This window comes from Panthera leo, chromosome B4 (assembly GCF_018350215.1).
Source record: "Panthera leo isolate Ple1 chromosome B4, P.leo_Ple1_pat1.1, whole genome shotgun sequence".
NCBI classification, from domain to species: Eukaryota; Metazoa; Chordata; class Mammalia; order Carnivora; family Felidae; genus Panthera; species Panthera leo.
The window spans coordinates 137223340-137250896 of record NC_056685.1 but is presented as its reverse complement, the minus strand read 5'-3'; the positions used below and the strand labels follow the sequence as shown (position 1 = coordinate 137250896).

The 27557-nt window shown below is 56.3% G+C and overlaps 1 protein-coding gene across 2 annotated transcripts in view; it reads right to left on the bottom strand.

The window, feature by feature from the left end:
• Positions 1 to 27557, bottom strand: part of FBLN1 (fibulin 1) — an 86778-nt gene that overhangs the window by 21548 nt on the left and 37673 nt on the right. Inside the window, exons 11-16 of one of the 2 annotated variants that reach the window (XM_042948113.1) lie at positions 27299 to 27424; positions 24314 to 24433; positions 23287 to 23418; positions 21441 to 21564; positions 5113 to 5255; positions 3076 to 3207 (exon numbers count right to left, since the gene is read on the bottom strand). In XM_042948113.1, the coding sequence (XP_042804047.1) occupies positions 3076 to 3207; positions 5113 to 5255; positions 21441 to 21564; positions 23287 to 23418; positions 24314 to 24433; positions 27299 to 27424 (777 nt within the window). Of the gene's footprint in view, positions 1 to 3075; positions 3208 to 5112; positions 5256 to 13417; positions 13863 to 21440; positions 21565 to 23286; positions 23419 to 24313; positions 24434 to 27298; positions 27425 to 27557 lie in introns of those variants that run through there. The other variant, XM_042948112.1, reaches the window with a different exon arrangement.

Here is a 27557-nt window from a genome sequence, read left to right as displayed (position 1 = left end):
CCGGGGAGGAAACACCTGCCCCTGGGACTCACTGTAAGCCACTCCTTCAAGTGTGTGGAGACTCAGCTCAGACCACACCTCCTCCAGGAAGCCTTCCTGACCCCGGTGTCCAGTATCCGCAAAGCGCATGGCCTAAAGCGGGGAGGGGTTCAGCCAACACCTGTGAGTAGGTAGGTGTCCTTTCCCGGGTACGACAGGCAGCGGGGGGCTGCACAGTGGTTCACACTGGGGCCAGAGCCCCCGGATCCTGCTGCGCACGGCAGACAGGAGGCTTGCGTGGCTCTGGAAGACACTTTCTTCCTTTCCCAAGGACATCAAGGGTTTCTGCCTAAGACATTGCTTGAAAAGAGAACAGCACCACTAAAAACAAGTTTGCAAACCCCGCCCCCCACCTCCCCGGGCCCCAAGGTGTTTCTGATGCCGGGTCCCAGGTGCTTACTTAACTCAGCTCCCTCCTTTGCCCCAGGGAGACAGTCACACCCGTCCCTGAAGGTATTTGTGAGAACCGAGCCCCGGACGGACGCGGGGTGAACACGTGGCTTGCAGGCTGCTCACACCTGGGCTCAGGGCCAGCAGCGAACCATCCGGGGCAGGTGGACATGCCTGGAGCTGCCGTGCTGTGCCCGTGTCCAGGGCCAGCATGTGCCAGCACGGCTACCCCAAGAGGCCCAGAAGCCCCCGGGGGGCACAGGAGTTATTTGGGACAGAGGCAGGGTTAAGGAAGTCCAGGGAAGGGACCCTAAGCAGAGAAATAAGGCAGCAACGATCGGGTAGGTATAGAGACGAGAGTCCAACCCGAAACACAGCCCGGGTCCCGCCTCAGCGAGACCTTGCCATCCAGACTCCTCTGGCCTCAGTCCTCTACCCGGGAGAGGACGCTGGCACAGGCAAACTCCAGGACCCCGGCCAGATGGGCCTCCTGCAGTCACACCGAGGAGTGGAGGAAGCCGGGCCCACCCGGACGTGGAACGCATTCCCCGGGGCCAGCCCATCCCTCCTCCACGAAGCACCAGCCTGGATTCCAAAGACCAGGGCACGCGTGACCAAGTGCAGGGAGGGACAGCCGCTCTTGTCTTTGTGGCCTTATCCACATTCCATTCCCAGGGGCTCCGTTCTGTTCCCCGCTCTGCCCCGGGGCGCCGTGAGAAGGACAGCACGCCCTCTCGCCTCTCTGGGCCTCGGTTTCCCCCTCTACAAAGAGGAATCGGGAGAGATGGTCTCCAGGAGCCTCCAGGCTCCGACACGCCAAGATTTTCTGCCCCAGTGGATGGGAAGCCGAGAAACGGAGACTCCCAGGTTGATTCTGTCCGGAGGACAGATGCGGCTAGAAAAACGCGCTGGTGGGCACTGGATCGGGGCCCAGCCGCCACCCAACCCCCTGGCTGGGGTCACCCGGGAGGGATTTAGCGGGGAACCGAAGGGGCCACCCCCCGAGAGCCCTCGCAGGCCACAGAGGCTTATCGGTGTCTTCAGTGTCAGATTTTCATGATGGGTTTGTGGGGCCGTCTGTCTCCCCGGCTGGAATGCAAAACATTCACCTGTGGACCCGCACTGCCCGGCCTAGGGCCTGGCACAGACGGGGCTCGGGGAAAAGAGCAGGAATGGAAAGAATGAACGAGTAAATCCGAAGGTTCCAGTCCTGCTCGTACGGTTCCAAGGCTGTGATTTACCCCGCGTGGAAGACACGCCCACAGGGGTGGCAGGAGGGGGCCTCCCGGGCACCGCTGTTGCAGGTGAGGCACCACCACCCCACCCAAGCGGAGCAAACCCTGACCCTGCCTCCTCCTGCCTGCCCTCAGCCCCAGGCCCCGGGGGTCCCTGAAGGGCCTGTTCATCTAACATGGGGGAAACTGAGGCCCAGGGTGTGCAGAAGGTTTCACGACGGCTCACAGCCAAGCTGCATATGCCCTCCCCTTGGAATCCCAGGGAGGACTAATGTACCATTAATTGTAATTAACTAATTATTCCTGCTGCGAACTAGCGGAGGAGGCGGCTGGGGGTGGGGAGCCCCTAAATGACTCAGTCGTGTTTACAACATGCAAACCCATTTAAGAGCTTGTAAAGTCGCTATAAATGGCTCTTTGGCAACAGGGGAATAACGATTCCCTGTCTCCAGCTGCCGGTTTAACAACAACGGTCGGCGGCGCCGGGGGCGCGGGGAACAGGGTTCTAAGATCCAACAGCGCCACCTAGAGACCTCCTTCCAGAACGTTCTGCTCCAGGGCCGACCACTCTTGCCGCTTCTCCCGGTGGACGGACCCCTCACAGAATCCAGGGCCTAGGAGACCACGAAGCCCAGTCCCTCCTGCCCCCGTTCGCCGCGGAGAAACTGAGGCCTACGTGAGGAAAGGGCCCGGACCTCGGGGGCTCAGCTGCTCTGAAAACCCTGGGTCTACATCTAAGTCCAGAATGGTACACGGGATTGTTTTCACTCCCCGAGAACTTAAGGTCTATAAAAACGTGACCGTTCAGGAGAGGTTTATGAACCACTTACCCAGACTCACCTGCTTCCCCGCCTGGGCCTCTGATGGAGCCCTTCCCCTCCCTCTCTGCCCCAGCGGAAGGGCCCCAGCCCTGCTCTGTGCTCCCATGGCGGGGCGGTGCCCGGGACCTGCCAGGAGGGACAACATCTGGACACACCACAAGGCCAGCCATCTGGGGCCGAGACCAGAGCTCAGGCTCTGACTCCTCATTTGCTTTCCTTCCGTTGCACCACCAGAATAAAGATCCTAACAGGTCCCACTGACCTGGGGATTGGGTCCTGAGACAAACACCTTGCCTGTGAGGTATGGCCAGAAGCTCATGGTTGTGAGACACAGAGACTCAGTTAATGCACCCATTCACGGGTGGGAGACGGGCCCAGCCGGGAGCGGACCCCACTCCAAGCCCGCGGTTGCCCTGGGGGTCCCCAGCTGGCCCTGCAGGACAAGGAAGGCTCTAGGAGGGGGGCTCAGACGGCAGCTGGGTGGTCCGGAGAGGTCGTCCCAGCAGACCGGCACGGCGGGCCTCTGCCAGGCCGCTGGCCGGGAGGACAAGGAGGCGTCTGGACAGACCTGAACGCCTCCGGAAACTCACCCACGGTCATGCCGTCCATGTAGCGCTTGATGATATCGAAGGAGTCTCGCAGGTTCCCTTCCGTGATGTCGAAGATGATGTCGGCGTGGTTGGCGGGATACATGGGCATGATGGCCCGGAGGAAGATGATCTCTGCGAGAAAGAAACACAGCATGGAGAGCCCAGAAATGCACCCCTGGGTCACGGGCACCCGGTGCCCGGGAGCCCTGCACGGAGAAGGCGGAGGGGTCCTGAGGGCTCACAGGTCGCAGCCTGTCCCCCTTGTTATCAGCGGGGAAACTGAGGCCCGGAGAAACCTTGGATCTTCTCTGAGGTCATAGAGTAATCGGCAGTGCCAGAGCTGAGGAGCAATTAGTAATTAGTCATAAATCTTCCCGAAGCTGGAAGAAGGGGAAGGGAGGTGGATGAGAGGCAAAGGGAGGGGGGTCAACAAGGGCAAGACAGTGGGTGGTCTCTTGCCCACGGTGATGTGGGTCAGCAAAGCTGCCTCTCCGGGAGCGCCGGGCAGATGGGTGGCTGTGTCTACCTCCGCGGCCTTCTGATACGAAGTGGGACAGACTACCCTGGGCTGGGGGCGCGAGGCCCCGATTCTACCCTGGCTCTGGATGATCTGGAGGCGTCCTCCCTCTGGGCCTCGGTTTCCTCGCCTTTGGAGTGAAGGAGGCTGACTGGTGGTGCCCACGGAGGGTCCTTTCAGCGTTAAAGGTCAAGGTCTGGATCTGTTGGGCCCGTGACGCCAACAGGCGTCTCCAGCCACGCTCCACTCCCTGCAGAATCCACTCAGAGACCGGCGCTGCCCGAGAGGCCACAAAACCGGCCGTTAGCGGTTTGGGAAGGATTTGTATGTGGTTGGCTGGAACGTGTCATTTTGCACGCGGCAGACCCCAGTCGGCGATTTTCTCCGAGTCCGTGCCTCCCTGCGGAGATCCTGTGCCGCCCCTTTGCCAGAGGAACGAGCTCCGTCAGGCGACCACGTCCCTGGGGAGCCTCTCCTGCCCTCGCCACCCCTCTCTCCCCCCTTCCCCCCTTTTATGTTCTGGCATGTGCTCTCGCGGGACCCCGTCGCAGGGTAAACACGGGGTGTGGTCACGCTGGCTCAGCTATACATCTGCCCTCAGAGGCTCACAGTGTCCTTCCTATCGCTGTGCCCCAGAGCCCGGCCTTGAGCCTGACACCCGGGAGGCCCGGTCAACGTTTACTGCAGGAATCAATCACGGTGGAGCTCCTCCCAAGGCCAGAGATGAAACCCCTCCCCTCCCGGAGGAAGCGGGGGCAGGAGATCACGGCAGCCCCAGCATGGGGGATGTACACCCGGCAGCAAAAGGCGTGCAGAACAGCACCCACACACAGCCTCCCACCAGGTGCCGGCAGGGGCGGGGGTTGGCACACTGCTCTACTCCTGGGCTCCCTGGATCCGATCCAGCCCCTCTGTGGTCAGCATCGGGTGCAGCCCCGTAATGGCTCCCAAAAGCCTTGGACTAGAAGCCCCAACCTCACCCACCTTAAGGCTTATCCTTTCCAGCCTGTCTCTTACCAAGCCTCCACCCCTCCCAGCCAGGAGACCTGGGCTTAGTTCCTCAAATGCCCGCTGTCCCCCAGACTTACCTCCAGACCTTTCCAGAGGAGTTCTGCTCCGCTTGGCACCCCCCTCTGTCCCTGCTCCCCACTTGCACTACGAACCTCCCACTTAGACCCCGGTGGGGAAGTCACTTCCTCCCAGAGGCCCTCCCTGACTCCCCAGCGCTCGGCAGAGAGCCAACACCCAAAAAGATATTTGCCGGACAGCTGCGACCCAGAAGAAGCACGCCCTCCTGAGCCGAGAGCCCGGAATGGGCCGGCACGGTGCTGTGCGCTCGGGGGACACAGAGGAGATGCGGAGGCAAATCTACATCTTACCAAGGAGACGCTCCTTGGGGCCAAGCTCTCGGCTCAAGCATTGGGAGGCCCCTGAGGGGGCTGCCTCGCAGGGACGTCTCTCTTGCGGGGACCTGCCTTGGGGCCCCCACGCCGATTCCAGCCGTGGGAGTCGCCACTCACCTTCAGGGCGGGTGAACTCTCGGAAGGTGGGCAGCGAGACAACAGTATGGGAGATGGTGTGCACGGGATCCAACACGCAGGTGACGTCGTTGGGACGGCAGGACTTGATGCAGCGGACGGTGTCTGTCTTCTCTTGGCGGAGCCTGGGGGGAACCACAGCACAAGAGGCGGATGGGAATGTCGCAACCGCCACTCCCACAGAGACCCAGGATCCAGGAGGACCAGCAGGTGGCCAGGTGGGGAGCGCCCGTCCAGAGGCGGCTCCCACGGAGAACCGCAGTGGCCTCCGCGGCCCGGCTGCTCGGCGGGGATGCCTCGTGGCCCTTCCTGCGACCTGGACCGGGACCCACACTCCCATTTTCACCGGCCCTGGCTGTGGGTGAGCGAAGCTTGGCTATTTGCCAATTCCGTTTCTACAACTGCAGACACATTTGTTCATCCGCTCACTCAACAGGTGTGTTTTCAGGGCCTGCTGGGTGCCGGGCACCAAGGATGCCGAAGCAAACGTGGGAGACACGGTCCCGCCTTCCCGGAGCCCTGGGTCAGGTGGGTCGCAGGGGTGGTAAGTGAGAGAACGGGCACGCGGTGCCCAGCTCGGCGCCCGGCACAGAGAAGTCAAACCCACGGTGTCCTGCGACAGATCGGGAGGAGGGAGAAGAGGCGGGGGCTTGTTTCAGGTGCGAGTTTAAAATATGTGGGCTAGAAACATTTTAAATCCTCTTTATTGTAAAATAAAACATAAATGCAACACCCACCCGGAACAAAGAGGTAGTTTAATGAGTCATACGGTCACTGCTCAGGTCACGAGAGAGATCCCTCATCCACCACCCGAGTCCCCATCATGCGTCCAGATCGATCCCAGCGCCCTCCCGCACCCCCCGGGACCCCTGTCCTGACCGTCCTAGCAGTCGCCTACCTGGGCTTCTTCATTGTTTGTATCATACAAGCATACACCTCGAGACACAGTCATTTAGTCTTGTCCGTTAGAAAAACGTGTTGCTTCTCAAGTCCGTTTTAATCCACAGGTTGCCTCTCTATCCTTTCATTTCCCAGACAGTTGGTCTGTTAAGAAACTGGAAGCCTTTGAGCCGTACGGCCTCCTCCACGTGGTCTCGTCGGCTGCGTCCTCCTGGTGCGATGTGGCGTGTGCCTCTGTCCCCTGACTTTCTTGCACACTGGCTGCTGGATCCGGACCTGACCAGATGCAGGCCCAGTCCCTTTGGCAAGGTGACAGATGGTGACGTGTCTTCCATCAGGGGGCACTTGGCGTCTAACTATCTCGTAGGGCCTAAAGCCACTGATTCATCGGGGCTTACAAAATGCTGGTAGTCTGGTTCTATCATTTCTTCTTAGTCTATTAGTTGGAATACTTCTGCAAGGAGTATTCCATATGCTACTCATATGCTATCTGGTTACCGTGGGGTATAGTTCACAGAAGAAAAGCAATGATGCCCGATTCTTGCCTTATTTTTATAAGTTTTCAGGACCATGAACTAGCTCTCTCTCATCATCCAGAGGTTACCCGTTGATTTTTTCAAGTATCGGTATGAACTCATGGATGTGAACTGTTTGATGGGCTTCAACCCACTGCAATGATTATCCTTTGCTGGAGCTCAAGTTTTCCCATCTTTGTCCAGAGGGAAGATCAGAGTGGCTCCTGTGTCCTTTCGACTTGGCCCCAGTAATGTCCAGTAGCTCTCTTGCTCTCTGGTATGACGGGGCGGTCCAGCCTTATTTTGTACTTCTACTGCCCCAGCTACATCTCCGAGAAGTCTTTGTTTTGTTTTGGTTTTGGTTTTTTAGCGGTAAACGGTATTTCAAGACCACAATCTAGATACCAGATATGTTTGGTGCTACTGGGTTGGCCATTTCTCCCAGGCCTCTTCAGTGGACATTTTTAAAGGTAAAATATATCATGAGTTCCTACTGATATTTCTGATTCAAAACGAGAACCACACAGACTTTTAATCTCTTCTGTATTACAGAGGAATCTCTTTTCTTCCGTATCACAATCCTGGTTCTTAAGAACACAGGAGATGATAGAATATCCCATAATTATTTATTTAGTTATTCTATATGCTGACACAGTAGTCTCAGAAGAGCAAGACTAAAATTACCACCACCACCACAAACACAATTACTTAAAATAATATATATATTTTTGGATACATCCTCCCTATTCTCCCTGCAGGTTTTATAGACGTGCTATATCTACGTTGTTTGGACATATAGCAATTCATTCTATATGCTGTCCTTACAATACTCACTTAGTTGTGGCTGGATAAGCAACTATGCTTAACGCTTGCAGGCTGATACTTTTGCATGTTGATAATGGTTTGTGTCCTTTGTACACATGAGTCTGTTTCATTGGGCATATACTCCTTGGCTTATGTTTTCTTGAGGATCCTAAGTATTCATCTTCTTCCAGCATAAGTGTTGCTGTGAAAAAGTCTGATGACAACATACTTTTTCCCTTTATAAGTCATTGCTGTTTTTGTCTAGATGCCCACTGTTTGTCTTCTCTTTCCTTTCATTTTTTTTTTTAATGTTTGTTTATTTTTGAGAGACAGAGAGAGACAGAGCACAAGTGGGGAAGGAGCAGAGAGAGAGGGAGACACAGAATCTGAAGAAGGCTGAGCTGTCAGCACAGAGCCTGATGTGGGGCTCAAGCCCATGGACTGCGAGATCATGACCTGAGCCAAAGTCGGTGCTTAACTGACTGAGCCACCCAGGTGCCCCTGTCTTCTCTTTCCTTTAAAGTCCGATAATTTGAGGCCCCCAGGTGTCTTACTAAGTTGAGCATCCGACTCTTGATATCTGCTCAGGCCATGATCCCAGGGCTGTGAGATCGAGCCTCACATCGGGCTTCACTCTGAGCGTGGAGCCTGCTTAAGATTCTCGCTTTCCCTCTGCCCCCTCCCCTGCTCACACTCTCTCTAAAATTAAAAAAATAACAAACTCCGATAATTTTGCTAGACTATGTCTTGATATTTGCTGCTCTGAGTAGATATGTTCAGGCATGCTGTGTTCTTTCAATGTGGATTTTCAAATCTTCTTTTTTTTTTTTTTAAGTTTCTGGAAACTTGCTTGAGTTACCATTTTTAATACTTATTTCTTTCCTTTGTTTTGGGTTAGTGCTTCAGAGATTTCTATTATCCGTATGGTGGGTCTTCTGTGTGTGTCTTCTATGTCCATCACTTTCTCTTCGAGCCTTTCCATCTCTTCTACTTCTTTTTTGACTTATAAAATTTGTCTTCTTTTTGGTCGCTCTTTCTCTGGAATATTTCTGAAATTGTTTTTTGCTTTAGTTTTAAATTATTTCCTGGGTTCTGTCACTTCATGTCTCAGTTTTTCTTAATTCTGACCCACAGTTTTCTTACATTTTTGATCATTTTCTTAGTGCTCTTACTCTGTTTTGATATAGGTTACAGTTTTGATCTAGACTGTGAACATCTGTTACTGATGTATTTTCATTATCTGGAGGGATGCCATTCTGTTCCTTATTATCTCCTTTCTTACAATAATTTTTGTAGGAGACTCAACCTTGCTACTTTTTGGTTGATCATTTTCAAGTGGAATTAGTCTTCCTGAAATTTTAGAAAAAGGCACATTCACAGTTTTTCTGACTTCACAGAACTCCCTTATCTGTCATTTGGGGCAGCTGGCCCTCTGCTATTCCTCTACATTTACCTGGACCTTCTTTATCCAGTCTGTTGTCTCTTTCCTACTCAACTCTGCATTTCCCACCCAGCAATTTCTCCATAGTGTGAGATCCTGACATTAAGGGAAGCCCCGCTGGCTCAGTTTCAGGGGTTCCTAGGGGCTAGATGGCTCCGTTCCCTCAATGCTTCCATGAGCTCCTTGCACGCACTGGAATGGACTGAGTAAATGTCTCCCAGTCTCAGCCGCTGCTCCAGAATTTGTCCTCTGTATTTTCTAGGGAATATCTGTTGACTATTCTGGAGTCTCCCACTGCTTTCTTCTGCACAGGTGCCGATACCATGCTGATGGACACACACTGTATTTGGGGGTTCGTAGGGATATCCTGTCACTTCATTTAGTTGTGCATATTTTCTGTAGATTTAAATTTTTTGTCTAGTTGTTTGTGTGTTTTGGGTTGGAATCCAGAGAGCTTCAAACACTATGCTGCTGCATCTTTCCAGATTCTCTGTGCTAGAGGGTTTGCACACATTATCTCACTTAGTCTTTTGGTTTATTTATTTTTGGTCAGTACATCATGGACTCTATTTACTTAATGAAAACAGTGATGCTATGTGAAGATAAGGTTACTGCCAAATGACCATGTAATATAATAAAATTTTAAGTTTCTCTACCCAAAATCTCATAGCTGAAATGGTTTTTTTTTAATTGTCAAGTTAGCTAACATACAGTGTAGTCTTGGCTTCAGAAATAGATACCCGTGATTCATCACTTATACAACACCCAGTGCTCATCCCAACCAGTGCCCTCAATGCCCATCACCCATTTTCCCCAGGGCCCAAACTTCCACCCCCATCAACCTTCAGTTTTTTTCTGTGTATTTAAGAGTCTCTTGTGGTTTGCCTCCCTCTCTGTTTGTACCTTATTTTTCCTTCCCTTCCCCTAGGGTCTTCTGTTAAGTTTCTCAAGTTCTACACATGAGTGAAATCATTTGACATCTGTCTTTTTCTGACTTATTTCACTTAGCATTGTACCCTCCAGTTCCATCCACGTTGTTGAAAATGGCCAGATTTCATTCCTTTCCGTCACTACATCTCACTTAGTCTTTACAGCTCTTCCCTCTACACTACACTGCCTCCTCTATACTTGGGAATCATAGAATAGGGCTTGTATCCAATGATTTCAGAGATGAGGCCAGATGTAACAATCCAACCGGCACTGACTGATCCCAGCAATCCTATCTGCTTCACGGCATTCAAGACAGCAGGGGACAGGGTTTCGGAGGACAGGAGGCAGAGCCAGACTGCCTGGGTGTGAATCCCAGCTCCACCTGAGACCAGCTGTGGGACTCTGGGCAAGTTACTTATCTGCTCTATGCCTCCATGTCTCCAACGTGAAGTGGGATCATAACCGTATTTTCCTCACAAGGCTGTTGGGAGAGTTCAATTTAATGCTTGGAGCAGTACCTGGCCCTCAGCAAGCAGTACATGTGTTAGCTATCATAGTCATGATTATTATCATTACGATAACGATAGCCATGATTATTATCATTTGCCCTGGGGAGCTTGGGTTAGGACAGTGATGGGAGTCAGAAGTGCAGAGTCCTAGGAGTCCGAGGTGGTGGCAGTGACCTTAGACACATCCAGACCCTCTGAACCTTCATTCCCCATTGAACTCAAGATCCAAATGGACACTCACATTCCCTCCAGTGAATGAAAAAGCCAACACTTATTGACTGCCGACTACATATACCAGATAGGGCCTCATCTGCAATCACATGTAATTTTCAACATAATCCATGACGGGGGCCTTGAAGCTCTGAAAGGCAAATGACTTCTCCAAGGTCACAGAACTAGTCAGTGGCCAGGAGGACATTCAAACTCTTGGTTATTATTTTTTTTCTGCACTGTATGATCTCAGCAGCACGATGGAGGACTATGACGGTATAGCCCCAAGGAACTGCAGGGCAGAGAGAAACCTCCAGGCAGTGCAGATATCAGCCCCACATATGCACTCGGGCGCACACACAGAGACAGCAGAGGCGTCCTGAAATGGAACGGGCCACCTTAAGATGTAGGGACTTCTACAAACAAGGGAGAGCGCAAGCTAAGCTGGATGGTCAGTTGGTGGGAATGTCGTACAGGGGACTGTGGCAAACTCTGTAAGGTCACTGCATGGCCTCTAAAGCCCCTGAGCATTTCCCCCCCACTCAACCCTCCTAGACATGAAGGAAAAGGGCTTCTTCCAACCTGGATAATCTGGAGCATGGGGAAGGAACACTTGAATACAATAACCGGATCCCTGCTGTGCCTTGCTAACTTCACAGAAGAGGGGATATTTGAACTTAGCCTTGAAAATACCATCCATCTATCATCCATCCATCCATCCATCCATCTACCCATCCATCCATTCATCCACCTTCCCATCATCCATTCATCATCCGTCCATTCATCCATCTGTCCATCCATTTATTTATTCAGTTGTTTACTGAACTCTTCCTATAGGCCAAACACTGCAGGTGTCGAGAATACAGACATAATCCGTGTCCTCCGAAAGGTCCCAGTGCAGTAGGGGTAATAAAAAGTAACAATCACAAGATAACAGGGAAAATGTGCAGATGAGCTCAGGTTAAGGAAAGGCTTCACTGAGGAGATGACTTTTGAGTTAAGCCTTCAAGAAACATAGCAGTTTGTAGGAGGGTGGCAGGGCACACGCTAAAGCCAAGAGAAGGCACATTCAGGGGAGGACAAGCACCCCTGCAGGACTAGAACGAGGGGATGAGCTAGGATAGAGTTGAAAATGTGGGCAGAGGCTAGATCGAGCATGGCCTTGGATACCATTCCAAGAGAGCCGGACTTGACCCGCTGGCAAATGAATCACAGACGGTCCTAACGAGAGAGGGACATAACCAGGCTGGCCCTTCAGAGGGGTCCTCTGGCTGCAGCTTGGAGAATGCTCTAGAAGATGAGAGACTGGGAGCCGGTACAGACCAGACATGCTCAGAGAGAGGTATGGGAGACAGAGTGGAAGGCTTGAGGTGACTGGCTTCCACGGTAGTTCAACTGCCACTCTGTCGACAGGCACAAGGCACAGCGTTTACTGCGCATGTGTCTTCCCTGCCGGACAGTGAGGCCAGCACACCCTCCCCGCACCAACTTACACGGAACTATAGGAAGGATCTTAGGACCCCGCAATATCCTGGTTCCCCTATGACGTTCTGCCTTCCCCTCGGGTTTCTGCTTGGAAACAGCATCGGCAGTCACAGAAATGCTAGAGACGTACGCCAGTGTTGGTAGAAAGTTGTCCGTTCCCTCAACGGGCATGGACAGAGCATCTCCCGTGTGTTAGGCACCTCGCCAGGAGCTAGGGACACACATCGCTGAAGGGGACAGAGCTGGTCTCTGCCGGCCCAGAGCCCTCCGGGTGGTGAAGACAGACACACAGAAACACGGATAAATGGGAAGTGTAAACCGTGATAAGCATAACAAAGGAAGCGCGAGGTAGGAGAAAGACTGACAGAGGAGCTGAGCCGAGAGGAAGGCCTCACTGAGAAAGGAGCACTGAAGCTGAGCTTTAGCCAACATTGGAGCCAAGGGTGCAAAGCGTGTGCAAAGGGCCTGAGGCAGCAAAGAACTCAGCGGTGTGGCTCAAGGGAAGGGAGCAAGGGGGCGACAATTTGTAGTCGGGCTGGGGACGCGTGCAAGGACAAAATCATACAGGGCCTCGAAGGGCACTCTGGGGACCGGTGACCATGGTTTGGCTGGGATCGTGGTGGAGGAAATGAAGAGAGGCGGGTGGGTCGAGGCCCACGTTGAAGGTGTTGTGAGAATGGAATGGTTGGAGTTAGGGAGTCGGCAAGCTAGGGTTCAAACACCAGCTGTGCGAGCCTGGGCAAATCACTTGCTGTCTCTGGGTCTCCGTGGGGATGGGACACCTGCCTTGCGGCACTGAGGCGATGCACACGAAGGACCCGAAGCACAACGAGTGGCACATCTATCGTCTTATCCTCTGCCTCCTCCTCCTGGCAGGGGGGCAGGATCCCCGGCCGAGGCAACTAACCGTATTCGGGCAAGAGCGGCCGCCAAGATCCTGCAACTGTGTTCTGGGTCTTTCTCCCACCGGTTCAGGCTTGTCATCAAGACAAACAGAACGAGAGGCTCGGGATCGAGTTTTCTGGACTCCGTTAAAGGGTCAGCTCCACGCAATACAGCCAGGACACCAAGCGCAGCCAGAGACTTGGTCCCGCGGCCCGGCTCTGCTACAAATAGGCCACAAAACCCTGGCTGAGCCCTGCCCCTTCTCTGGGCCTCAGTCTCCACATCTAGAGAACGAGAGCGGAAGGAGCCCGATACCCTCTTTTCAATGACGGCCTCGGCCTTTGGGCTTAACGCAAAATGGAGGAGAGCTCATTCATCCGAGGTGATACACGCGCGCCTCCTTGACCCCGTCCCCGGGCTCCCTGGCGGTGTAGACGGTGACCTCCGTCAACAGGGACTCCCAGATGCATACGAGTGTATGAAAACCACTCCTCCGTCACCGCGTGGGAGCACCAGGCAGTGGCAGGTGCCTGGTTCGCCCCAGGGTGATGAACAGCACGGCCTCCCCCCCGGGCGAGATAAAACCAAGGCACGTGAGGCATGCTGGGTAGGATCGCCTGCTGAAACTTTATTAAGATCCCGGAGGGGAGGGCGAGGAAAGCAACAAGAGGGAGCCCCCGGCGGCCCAAAGCAAGTGCTCAGAGCTCTGCGGACACAAAGACGAAAAGCTTGGCCACAAAGGAGCTGACGGTGCCATGGCGATAGAGGTCCATCTTGACGGTCAGGAGCAAGTCCCTGGGCTCAGGGACGGGCTTGGTGAGGGCCACCACCCCGCTGTGGTGGCTCACCTTCCGGGTGCTGAAAAAGCCCTCCTCGTTGCCGCTGGTGATAGCCAGCTGCATGCTGTCCCCAGGGACGGCATTGGAGGGGCCCATGCGGAAAACCACCGCGGGCACTTGGATGTTGGTGGGGAAAGAGAGGTGGTAGTAGGTTATTCTCAGAGGCAGCTTGGGGCACTCCTGATTCTCATGGCAAGGCAAGCGCTCGCAGCGGCTGCAAGAAAAGTGGACAGAGAGACAAGAAAAGGATTAGAGCAAATTCAGCAAGCGGAGGCACAACAGAGCGCGAGGGAAAGCGGGGGCTCGCCGGGCAGGGACTCCCGCCACCCCTCTGGCCGATTCGGCTAAAGGAAGAGCACCCCTCACTCACCTGCGGGAGGTGCCGTGGACCTCCGGGCCGCTGACTCAGGCACTAGCCTCTTCCAACACCCTCAGGGGGCGCTGGGTGGCCGGGGTCTAGGGCCGTGCCGGGAGCGAGGTGTGTCCCCTCTCGCCGGCAGAGCACCCCCCGCCGGGCCACACTCCCCGGGCGCACCCTGCCCTCTGAGTGTCGTCCGGGCGCCCGGCCCCTCACCCAGGCCGTGGTCACGGCTACACGGGGCTCTTGGCGGGGCACGGAGATGACCCCGGAGGCGGTCATCTCCACCGCTAGCGGTCACGGCCGCTGCCATCTATCAAGTGCTTGGCCACTCATCACCAAGCGTTCTCTAGCGCGAGCACCGTAACTGCACCGTGAGAGTGGCCTGAGTGCCATTCTTCAGATGCGGAAACTGAGCCTCGAAGAGTCGGGAGGCCTTCCCAAGGTCACAGAGTGAGGACGCCAGATTTGTGCTCAGGCAGTGAGGTCTGTTCCCCACCCGCCTCGCTGGGTCTCGTGCTCCAGGCCCAGTTTCCTGTGTGTCCACAGGGACAGCCAGGGCTTGGAATGGAGATGGGGATGGGTTCTAACTTCCTGTAACAGGATGACGATAGCCCCTGATTTCCTATGACAGCATGGAAAGAGGTTCTAAGTTCCTGTGACAGAACGGGGAGAGCGCCCCACTTCCTATGACAGAACGGTGATAGTTCCTAACTTCCTGTGGCCGGATGGAAAGAGGTTCTAACTTCCTGTGACCGGATGGAAAGAGGTTCTAACTTCCTGTGACATTCTCTGACTTCCTGTGACAAGATGGTGATAGTTCCTAACTTCCTGTGGCAGGATGGAAAGAGGTTCTGACTTCCTGTAACCGGATGGAAAGAGGTTCTAACTTCCTATGACATTCTCTGACTTCCTGTGACAGGATGGTGATAGTTCCTAACTTCCTGTGGCAGGATGGAAAGAGGTTCTAACTTCCTATGACATTTTCTGACTTCCTGTGACAAGATGGTGATAGTTCCTAACTTCCTATGACAGGATGGAAAGAGGTTCTAACTTCCTGTGACAGGATGGAAAGAGGTTCTAAGTTCCTGTGACAGAACGGGGAGAGTGCCCCACTTCCTATGACAGAACGGTGATAGTTCCTAACTTCCTGTGGCAGGATGGAAAGAGGTTCTAAGTTGCTGTTACACGTTCTAATTTCCAATGGCAGGATGGTGATAGCTCCAAACTTCCAGTGACATGATGGAAAGAGGTTCTAACTTCCTGTGACATCCTCTGACTTCCTGTGACAGGATGGTGATAGTTCCTAACTTCCTGTGACAGGATGGAAAGAGGTTCTAACTTCCTATGACATTCTCTGACTTCCTGTGACAGGACGGTGATAGTTCCTAACTTCCTGTGACAGGATGGAAAGAGGTTCTAACTTCCCGTGACAGAATGGCGATAGCTCCTAACTTCCTGTGGCAGGATGGAAAGAGGTTCTAAGTTCCTGTTACACATTCTAATTTCCAATGGCAGGATGGTGATAGCTCCAAACATCCAAGACAGGATGGAATGAAGTTCTGACTTCCTGTGACAGAATGGTGATAGCTCCTAACTTCCAGTGACAGGATGGAAAGAGGTCCTAACTTCCTGTTATAGGTTCTAACTTCCTGTGACAGGACGGTGATCGCTCCAAACTTCCTGTGACAGGATGGGAAGAAGTTCTGACTTCCTGTGGCACACTCTAACTTCCTGTGACAGGATGGTGAGCTCCTAATTTCTGAGGCAGAATGGAAAGAGGTCTAACTTCTGTTATAGGTTCTAACTTCCTGTGACAGGACGGTGACAGCTCCTAACTTCCTATAACAGGATGGAAAGAAGTTTTGACTTCCTGTAACAGAATGGTGAGAGCTCCTAACTTCCAGTGACAGAATGGTGAGAGTTCCTAACTTCCTGTGACAGAATGTTGATAGTTTCTAACTTCCTGTGACAGGATGGAAAGAAGTTCCGACTTCCTGTGACAGGATGCTGAGAGCTCGTAATTCCTGAGACAGAATGGAAAGGGGTTCTAACTTCCTGTGATAGGTTCTAACTTCCTGTGATAGGCTGGTGATAGCTCCTGATTCCTGTGATAGGATTAGAGAGAGGTCCTAACTTCCTGTGACAGGATGGAAAGAGATTCTGACTTCCTGCTACAGGCTCCAACTTTCTGTGACAGGCTGGTGAGAGCTCCTCACCTCCCCTGATGGAGACGGAGACAGGTTCTAACTTCCTGTGAGAGGCTGGGGACGGGGACGATCTTCGGCCTCCTGAACACCAGGCCATCACACTCTGATGGCAGCCGCCTTTGGAAGTGGAGCCCAAGTGCAGAGCCCCATGGGACCCGGCAGGGCATGCCCCAGGAAGTTCTGCCACGTTGACCGTGTTTGGATTCTCTGGCCAGGAGCAAGGACCGTCCTAGCCTTCCATCTCGCCTCCCTCTCAGCCCTTTAAGTTTCTGTGCCTTGTGTTGGGTTACTTGGACTTATTTTACATTTGGCGTTTATTGTGAGTGGGGTCTCTTTTTTCCATCCGATTTCCGGCTCTTTATCGGGATGAGGGGAATCATCTCATTTATTTGGCCGTTTACCATTCTGAGCAGGCTTCGCTAGGCCAGCCCCGGGAGCGAGCTCCAGGGTACTCCCTGGGGATGATCCTCCACGGTAGGTGAGGATCAGGAGCACTGCGGGGGAGTCATGCATGGGAGGGGCCCGGAGGCAGAGGGGACAGGTAGGAGAGAAGGAAAGCAGAAGAAAGGTGCTGCTGAGGGGCGGCCTACCCCCCGAGACACCTAGCTCCAGGCCAAACGATAAGGTTCCGGGGGGTTCGGGAGACCCTGCGGGAAGGTGCCTGGCCTCGTGCTGGGTGAATCAGGGTTTCTCCTTCCATTAGCTCATCTCGTCGTCCCACACTGTTCTCCTGCTCTACTGACGGGAAGATCAAAGCTCAGTGAGGACACGTAACTTGTCTGTGACGCCACAGTCTGTATTAAGTGGCAGAAACAAAGTTGGCCTGTCTCACTTCAAAGCCTTCATCCACACGCACGCATACACACACACACACACACACACACACACGCACGCACGCGCACACGCGCGCACACACGCGCACACATGTACCAGCTGCTTCAGGAAAGGCCTGGTGGTCTGGCCAGCAGGTGGCGCTAGAGTCGCCTTCATGTGACTTAAGCTTGTCCCACTTCTGTGTGGCCTGTACCCTGTCCAAGGACGGGGTTTTGATTTGTCAGACGGACGCATTGACCCAGCACGTGTGGCCAGAGGGAACGTGACGTGTGCATGACGTTCGAGCTCCCGCAGCCACCACACCGGAGAACTGGACGCTCCCTCCTCCATGGTCCCCACACCCCCACCACGAACCCCGAAGAGGCATTAACCGCAGAGCCGCAGGCATTTCTCACACGAGGCATTTCTCGGCCTGGCTCTGGGTGGACCATTCACTTCCCAAGGGCCGGGCGATGGCTCTCCGGCTTCATCTCCAGGACCCGGCGTGAACTTGACACATGCTACGCACTCCAGCAAACGTGCACAAACACGTACGGCCCCGATTTTCCCGGTCAGCTCCAACTTCAACGCTCCTGTCCTGCTCTACCCTGAGCTTATGGAAACATCACAGAAACCTCAACTACCGCGTCCGGCAAACTGCCCGCCACCCTGGGCACCCACACAAAAGTCTTTGTTAGCCAGCACGTCTGGAGGGCTGTCGTCGCACAGAGAAGGGCCAGGTCCCTGGGACCACACGCCTTGGTTTCCATCTCGTCATGTACAAGAGAACAACGTGCCCCAATTTTTCAGTTCACCAGAGCTGTGCCAACCGAGGCTTAGAAGCCTTCCTCTGGCTTCTAAGACCGCATGTCTCAGGGGTCCGTCCTGCTGAGGGGATAAAGAGGATGTTTTCAGTCCCATCCCAGGCTCTGGAACGCTTTGACATTCCTCCTGTGGGTAGGAGGGAATCGTGTGGTCAGGATCTTAACAGCCTGGCCGATCCATGAGGCCCAGCCCTGTGGTTTGTGGCCCAGCCTGCTGGGTCATGCTCCAGTTACCGCCCCTTGGCCGCCAGGGACACTGCCCAGAAGGAGACTGTGTGGACAGAAAGAGAAGGCTGAGGCCCAGAGAGAGACAGAGAGACAGAGAGACAGAGAGAGGGCACACACCTTAAATCTTCCCTATCAAGACTCCCTAGATGTTAACTACAGAAATGCTGGCTAGTGGGTCTTTCCTGATACGGCTCTTTTAAGTTTTATAAATTGCTTTCTGAAGGTCAGATAATAAATTCTTTAAGAGGATTTTGGAGGATGAGGAAAAGAAGCTACAAAGCAAGAAAACTCCAGCCTGAGGCGTTAACAGTGCCGAGAAGACGGGCCACTCCTTGCTTGGAGCTCCGGCCTGTATCCTGCCTGGGTCGGTCTACCATTTGTCAGAGGCTTGTCACTATGCTGACACTAAGCTACGAGCCCCCGTGGTCCTACGGTAACTCCTCTCTCTAGGAGGGGACAACCGGGATACAAGCCTCCAATGGCCACTCAACTTGGGGTTCCAGCCCCAACCCCCCTTCCTACACTGGGCTCCCGGCTGGCCCATGATTCCCCACAGGGACCAGCAAAGGAGAAAACTGCAACCAGATGGAGTCCTGTGTGTAGCACGATGGCCCCAACCACACAGCCCCTCAGACGCCCGTGTCTCGTCTCCCATCGGAGGGCCGGGAGCTCAACCAGTCACATGGGCGGCAAGCAGCAGGCGGGGAACAGCAGAGGTGCCCCGAGGAACCTCTGTGGCTAAGCTGAAGTGCCCCGAGGGAGAGAAACGGGATGGCCGGTCATCACCGTCCTCACTCCCTACCACTCTTGTCCCAGCACTGGGCTGGCTGCCTGGAGCTCGTTACCACTAATCCCTGCTAATCCCCAAGGCCTTGCCAAGCAGGTGTTGCAGACACAGAAAGGGCCCCTGGGTGGCCAAGAGACTGACCTGAGGCCACAGCCCCAAGGAACAGGAGAGCGAGTCTGGAAGTCTGGAATCCCGGCCCTGGCTCTTCCCCTTTCCACACAGCCCTTTCAGGCCCTGCCCTGGACACCAGGGGGCACCCCCCTAAAAACTGGCAGTAAGATAGACCTTTGGGGCGCCTACCCACTCCCCCATGGGGGCTGAACCCAGCGTGAGCTTTATGAGGGGGCCCTGCTCCGCCATCAAGGCTCACCCCGCAGGAACCCGGCAGGGTGGCCTCGCCGCCCGCTTCACAGCTGAGGGTACAGAGGCTCCAAGGAGCCCCAGCGACCCGGAATGGAGTAACTCCAAGCTGGCATCTTTCTGGAATGCCACAGCTTCCCCAAGAAGCTGGAGAACTCAGTCCTGGAGGGCTTGGCCTGGCCACTACCCCCGGTTTCTTTCTCCTCCCCCTCTGTGCCCGCCGCTGCGGGGGGCGGGGCGCTGGCGAGCAGGCATGGGTGTTAATCTGGGCCGTCCTGCCCGGAGGGGCAGCTTGGAGCCCCATCTTCCCTCTCTTGCTTGTACTGTGGGTGGGGCCCTGCTCCCTCTTCCTACTCACAGAAAATGACAAGCCCCCTCTTTGTCAGCCCCCGGTACATGCTGATGAAGCCGTGGGATGGGACAGACCGAGCCCTGAAGCATCAACCCCCACAGTGAGCAGAATGCCAGCCCAGGCTCCCCACTGAGCACCCCATTTCACGGCCGGACGCCCTTCGATCCCCTGTCCCCAGCCCTGCTCCAGTCCTGCCCGCCACTCCCTCCCTCTGTGCCTAACTCAGTTTCCCCCTCCCCATTCATTCCACCAACGCCTACTCCAGGCGCTCCACACCCAAGCCACATGGGGACTCTGCTGCACTCTGTGGCCACTGCTGCTCTGGAATGTGCTCTTAGTAGGCACGGTGCTGGGCACGGGGCCTTTGTGGGCCCACTGTCTGCCCCGGTGCCTGCACACAGTATGCCCGCGGTCCCCAAACAAGTAAATGACTTTCTCCGGCACCGAGGCGTGGCCAAGGCTTCCACAGCAAATGCCAACACGCAGGAAGGGGCCGGGTCTGCTGATTTCAGTCACAACCTCAGCTCACGGCGCCCACCTGTCCACCCTTGGGCTCGGGAAGCACGCAGACCCCCAGAGGGAAGCTGCCTCCGGTCTGGGCTTCGTGGCTGCCCGTGTTAGAATTCCATGCCCAGCGCCAGCCAGTCTTCCAGAGTCCTCGAGCCCAGACACAGACAAAGAACTGGGGGAGCAGGAACTTAATACCACAAATAGCAGCCCAGCCTCAAATTGAGGAAACGGAACTTTCTTAGGGGTCCGAGGTACGCCCTCGCTGCCCTCCGGGGCTCAGTTCTGGGGTGCCTCTTCCCTAACCGGGGCACAGGGAGGACACGAGCTATCGGGTCTCCAGGCGGACGAACGTACATGGGCTGGGGGAACAGAGCAAGCCCGCGGAGGTGGCGAGGCCGGAGGACGAGCACCTGGGAAGAGCCCAGAGTGCCGCTGGGGAGACGGAGGCCTGAGCACCTGGCATTCAGCAAGCCGGAGGCCAGGCCAGAACCGCAAGCCAGGGCAGCCGCCCTTTGGGCTTGAGCGAGTGGACACTGGGGCCGGGTGCACCAACCAAGGAGGCCCTGACCCTCCAGCGGGAGGAGCAGGCTCACGGTCAAAAGGCCGAGTTGCGGTCAGCCTAGCTGTGCACTGGCTTCGAGCGTTTCCGGGGGTTGGAAGGAGGGGTCACGCACCCGTGCTCCCGAATCTGGCCCCACTAGAGAGCTCCTCCTGAAATTACTGACAGTGGCATGAAACGAACCTCGCTGAATAAAATTAGGGGTAGGGTGGTGTGCAGTGAGACCGGAGGTCCTCCCTACGCCCTGAGGAAGGGGGTTTCTGGACATCCCAGCAGACACCCTAGTGGCCTGGGAAGGAGGGAGCTTCCAATAACATAGGAACATACAGCCTCAAGTTTGGGACACAGAAAATTCCATGCCGTTCCCACACAGTCACCGGGCCGAATGGAATCTGGCTTTCAGGAGGGGGGTCGCCTAATGACGATGTCCCAGCAACCACATCGGCTCACCCAGAAGCATCACTACCTTCGTCTGGGTCAGAGTATGTTCTGACCTCTGCATCTCGCAGATGACGAAGCTGAGGCCCAGTGAGCTGCCTCGGGCCCAAGGTCTCAGGCCTGGTGTTTCTGCCTCGCACAGGCTCCCTGAGGCCAGGCCGGCCCTCCTTGAAGTCACTACCTAGGCTCTCGGCAACCAGCCTCCCGGCGTTTAGGGGCTTGAGAATCGGGGTCCTCAAGTTTCCCAGGGCCCAGGTGGGAGGGCACAGTTCATGAGCCGCCCACCCAGGCCGGGAGCCAGGCCCCCAGGAAGGCCGACGCAGACAGACAATGGCGGGGCCCGAGGGACTTACGTGTCTGCGGAGCGGCGGTAGTTCTTGGGGCACTCGAAGGCCAGGCAGCGGAAGCCGCCCTGGATGTTGAAGCAGGTCTCGTTGATGGAGCAGTTGTGGATGCCGGTCACACACTCATCGATGTCTGTGAGAGACCCCAAGGCAGCCCGGTGAAGGCTGAGGCCGCCCGAGCCGACCCCATCCACAGATGGTGGTGCTGGGGCCTGAGGGGGGAGATGGGGCCGCCCTTGCCCTCCCCTGGCTGCTCCCCTGACTGCTCCCCTGCTCCCCTCCCTCCCCTGCTCTCTGTGGCAGTGCCCTTGCCAGCTTTTTTTACTTATAAGATAATCGGTATTTATGGAGGTTTTACTCATCGTTCACAGTTCTGGGATGAGCTTCGGAGAGTTCCGTTCTCCCGACAGCTCACTGGGCAAGAACTGTTATTATCCTCAGTGTAGGCAGGAGCTCACACAGGCTCCGGGGCTCACCCAAGGCCACACATTTTGCACGCGGCAGAGTTGAGCTTTGAACCCACACGGGCCAGAGCCAAGGTTCTAAGCAGCCAGCACCTGTCCGAGGCTCCTGAGGGTCAGTACCCTCACCTCACGGGGGACTCGTGACATGCCAGAAGGAAATGGCAGAAGCTAGCGGCTGCGTGTGACGGATGAGGACACCAAGGCTTCAAGGAGTTCTACGTTGTGCCCAGGGCCCGGGGTCGGTGAGGCCTGGGGCACTGTCCTGAGAGGTCCCCGGACACGGGGAGCTGTCCTCTTTCCCACAGGTCTCAGGAGCAGCAGAATGGTGGGGTCTGGCGAGCCTGAGAGGCGTCTGTGAGAGGTGCCAAACGCCTGATCTCGGCGGTAAAAACAACACTCCTAATCTCAAAGGCCGAGGCTCAGGAATGTGTTTTGCTGTGTCTGGCAGGACCCCAGGTTGCGGCAAGGGAGGCCGGCCAGGAGCGAGAAAGTCATCTGCTCCGCCAGAGAGGCGAAAACAAAGTGACTTCCACCCAGAGCTGCGGACGCGCTGAGTGGGTGCCTCCCAGGAAAGGCCACCGCTCCTGCCCGCCTTTGATCAAAGTCCTTCCTCACGACCAGAAATCACGTGTGCAGAACCCGGGGCCTCTGAGCCTCTGGGTCGACAGTCCTGTGTGGGGGCTCATGAGGAAGGGGCCAGACAGACCCGACCTCTGTGGCTCAGCTTCTTGGGGCCGTCCCTCGATCCACTCGGGGATTGTTCGTTCACAAATATCTACTCGGCACCCCTCTCTTGGTCACCAAACGGCTTAGTTACGGGGCTCACGGTGACTCCTACGGTGTTCTTAGATATGGGAGCTGAGTGTAGATGGGGGCCATCGGCCCCCCTCATTTAGTCCATGCGGGAGCTGACCCCTGGCCCCAGCGGGACCCTCACGAATACAGAGACCTCGGGGCTGTCCCACTGCGGACCACGCCCGCCCTCAGCAGGGCAGTCATCGGCACCTTGGGACAGAGGCCTCCCCCACCTGCTCACTGCTCTGCCCGTAACTCTCGGCAGGGCCTGGCTTACGTCAAGGGCTTGTCGAGTCAGTGGATGAAAGGCTGACCGAGTAGTCCCCCTGCTGTGGGATGGGGTCCCCCTTCCTAAAGGCTGTCAGCCCCTGTTCTGGCCCCCTCGGAGCTGCTGAGGGCAGGGTGGGAGGGTCAGAACCCCCCGAAGACAGGTGTGCCAGGAGTGAGAGACCAGGGTGCGTGTGGACCCCGAGACACTCCGTGGATGCAGAGGCCTCCCCTCCCCTTCCCAGATGCACCCCCCCCAGCGGGTCAGGGAGGCTGCCTGGCCTCAACTCCCCAGCACCACAGAGCCCCAGGCCATCCCCAGCGCTCACCTTGGCAGTTGCGGCCGTTGGGGGCCAGCCTGTATCCGGACGGAGGGCAGGTGCACTGGAAGCTTCCAGGGATGTTGATGCAGCGATAGGAGCAGATGTGGCCCCCGGTGGGCAGGGCGCACTCGTCAATGTCTGTGACGGCAAAGCCCGCCCTCAGCATCCCGTGGCCGAGCTCCATTCCCAACAGTGGGCCAGGAAGGGGCCTGGGAGGACGGCCACGTGGGGCCATATGGACACCGGAAGCCGCAAAGTACTGGGGTGGGGCTCAGGAACCGTTACATCAGAGGGGAAAGTGAAGCCCAGAGAGGGAAGAGCTTAGCCCAGCGTCACACAGCAAGTCCATGGTATAAAGTACGTACACGTGGGGGAAGGAGGCAGTACGGGGGCCAAGTGGAGGGGGAAAGGCCAAGAGCTTCAGAACAGTACGTAGCACAGATGGCCTGCGGGCTGCAGGCACGCCCTGACGCTAACACCCTGACGCTAATGGTTATCCACGTGCTAATAAGAAACACGCCTTCCCTGGAAACGGTAGGAATCCCAACAGCACCTTTCAGCACCTACGGTGCGCCAGGCACTGTACTAAGGGCTTCTGGGTCGTCTTCAACCCTCTGACAGCCCGGTGGGGCTGGGGTAGGCCCTCAGGCTGCAGGTATGGATGGTCCCCCACCAGGGAGAGGCAGAGCTGCGAATCGGGCATGCGGGGGGGGGGGGGGGGGGGGGAGGGGGGGGCTGAGGCCCCTCCTCGCCCCAGGGTCGCACACAGCCAAGCCCTGGCACCTGCGGTCCCCGCCACGTGTGGTCCAAGGCCCCCACACGACGTGGCGCTCACCAGCTACGCATTTCGGAAAGAAAAATCCGGGGAGTGGGTGTGCTGCTTTCTAAACCTCACTCTCGAGGACTCATTTGTATCCAAACAAGCCTCAGCTGCAGGGAGAAAAAAACCTACACCGGCCACCAGCCTGCAAGGGCGTTCGGGAGAAAGGGGCGGGGGTGCTCTCCCCTCAGCCGGGCGGGGCGCCCCCCTCACCTTCGCAGGTGACCCCGTCCACATCGCTGAGCTGGTGGCCTCGCCGACAGTAACACTGGTAGGAGCCGTACACGTTGGCGCATTCCTGGCTGCAGGGACTGCTGTTACACTCGTTCACGTCTGAAAGAGAGAGGGTCCCCGGAGGTCACCCCGCTCGGAGCCACCCTGCACACCCCCGGTCCCCCTCAAGGGAACACATATGGAGGGCCTGAAGTCCCGCCGTCTGCCGCCTGGGGTCGCCCCGAGGGACAGGGGCTCCCATTCCATCCCCCCCCCCCCCCCCCCCCCCACTCCCCAGGCTGATGGATCCGGAATCTCTCATCAGGACGACACAAAGTCTCCGGTCTCGGCTCCGTCCGGTGGGTCCCGCCTCAGGCTCCCGGGGTCGGTTCTAGTCCTCAACTGGAGACGTGATCACAGCCCTCCCCAGTTCACCTCCAAGACAATGCCCTCTGCAGAGATGGAGGCCCGAGTGAACCGTTGATGTGCCCACATCCCGGATACCCCAGTGCGTAAAGCTCACCACCAGCCCACTCAGCGACTCTGAGCTCCCGCTCGTCTGTTCCCTTCGCCGAGAGCAGGGATCAGCGCAATTCTGGCCCACCACTTGCTTTTGTAAAGGAAGTTCTATTGGCACACAGCCACGCTCACTCATTTACCCTGGCGTATGGCCGCCTTTGCCCTGCAAAGAAGTGGGTACCCGCAACATAGATTGTGGCGGGCAGAGCCTAAAATATTTACTATGCGGCTTTTAGGAAAAGATTTGTGCCAACCTCTGGCCTAGAAGTCCCTTCTCACATTTATTTACTGCTAATTCCTAGCAGGGCAGACGGGCTGAGCAGCTAAGAATGTCCATTAGCCTCTCGGCCCGTGTTTCGTCCCTGCAGCACCCCGACACCCTGCCTGGCCGTCCCTGCTGCCCAGTGTGGTTTCTCATCAAATCCTAGAGACACTCCTCGAAGGCAGGAACCACGTTCTTGCTACGCACCTTATCGGGGTTGCTTTACAAATGCGTAGCGGAAGGATGGGGCAAAGCTGGCCATGCCCCGGTTTTGTGTCCCCAATGTTGCTACTCACGTAGACGTGACTACCTCCTTTCCAGTCACTGGGGACTGATGAAGAACAGCGTAAGCCATGAGTGCTAACAGCAGTGACACCCACGGTCCCCATAGCTGGCACTTGGTCTCACACAGGACACTGGGATACGCTCTCCACGTGCATCATCCTCAGGACCCCCGGTAAGGTGGGTCCTGCTCCCCCCACTTTTGCAGATGAGGACAATGGGGCCCAGAAGTGCCGAGTTACTTCTCCAAGGCCATAACATGGTCAAGCTGGGATTTGAACCCAAGCTCGAGGGACCCCTGTGCATCAATCTTTTTTTCCTTGCCAAAACACGTGCATTGAGTCTGGTTCCTGGGGACAGGTCCTAGAATCTCGGGGAGACCCGAGGGCCCAGGATCCCGTCACACCGTCCACCCTCCAGTTGGAGACCTGTGCGTACTGGGTGCGTCTGGGCATATGTGACTTTTGTGATCGTCCTGCCGAGCGTCCAGAAGCTGTACCCAGGCTCTGCGCTGCACAGAACAGGGCTTGCCGGGCGACGGGAGGGGAGCGCCGAGGGCTGTAAGAGCTCTGGACTTTGCTGATCTCAGAACCTAGTCCTCAGAGAGGATGTGACGTCTGCTGAGCGCCTACGGTGTGCCAGGCCCTGTGCTGAACACACTTCACGCCATCTCGGTCCAGCCCCAGAGGAGGTGGATGTTATCTGCGAACCGACAGGCTCAGCACTAACAACTCCCTCCAACCTCCACCCGGCAGACTAAGGGCCCTGACCACACTTTAGCATGGCTTCTACCGGCCCAAGACGGGGTGCCCAGGATGACGACCCCAGACCCTTAAAGTGCCTGCCTGAGAAAGCTCAGAGCAGCCCAAAGAAGATACTCGGTCGTGACCTCCCTTTTTTCTTAGAAGTGTTGACTTTAGCAAACTTGCAAATGTCAATCCTTGCTCTGTCCCTTTGAGATGTACCCCCTACAACCCAGGACCTGCAAACCACGCCTTGGAAGTGCGATCACTGGGAAGGGCAGGTCCCCGCCCCCCACCTCCGCCCCTGCCCTCCCAGTCTCTGTGGGAGGGCAGGAGCCAGTTAGCAGGTGCAGCCAGCCTAAACATGCTGATTCCCCACTTAACGTCCTGCAGCACTTGGCTTTAGCACACCCCAGCATTTAAAAAGCCTTCTGCCCTTTGGGACACTTGGGTGGCTCAGTCAGTTTAAGCGTCCAGCGTCGGCTCAGGTCATAATCTCACGGTTTGTGGTTTCGAGCCCCACATCGGGCTCTGTGCTGACAGCTCGGAGCCTGGAGCCCGCTTCGGATTCTCTATGTGTGTGTCTCTCTCTCTCTCTCTCTGCCCCTTCCCCCCGCTCACACTCTGTGTCTCTCTCTCTCAAAAATAAATAAAACATTTTTAAAAAAATTTTTAATAAAGAGAAATTTAAAAAGCCTCCTGCCTTCTGCTTTTCCCAAACTGAGATCGTTTTACACCCAAGCCCCTCTCCGCGGATGCAACAGTCTGGGTAAACTCTGTCTTACCGGTTTCCTCGAAAATCTGACCTACCAAGCTCTGTCTCCCGGTAGGACACTGAGGCAGGCGAGGCCAGCCACCCCCGGAGGTCGCGTGAACACAGGGTGGGTGGGACGCCTCCCCATCCCGCACTCTTAGCCACGTCCCTTGTTCCTAAACCGGCTTATCCGTTCCCCACGTGCGTGGCCCTGGGCAGATGCCACTGGGCGCTCCGGGGCCCAGGAGGCCCAGGCATCTCTGACACGTCACCTGTCACAGGCGTTTCCCCCACTGATGCCTCACTTAATCTGCGCTTGGGAAACAAACTCGGGTCTGTCCCAACGGACGGCGTCTGCGGGCGGAGCCGCGGCTTCTCCGGGAGAAGGGAGTCGATCAGCCTGCGCGGCGCCCGGGCCGCCTCACCTTCACACGAGCGGCCGTCGGCAGAGAGCCGGAAGCCCACGGAGCAGCTGCAGTAGTAGGAGCCCGGCGTGTTCTCACACTTGTGGCCGCACAGGCGCCCGGGATAGCGCCGACACTCGTTGATGTCTGAAACGGAGCAGGTGGGCCCCCTCAGTGCCACCCAAGCCTCTGCTGGCGACCCCACCTCCCGCAGCCTCTCTGCTCAGATGAGAGGCGCAAAGTGACTCGTCCCACGAGTCAAACCCACGAGGGAGCCGGG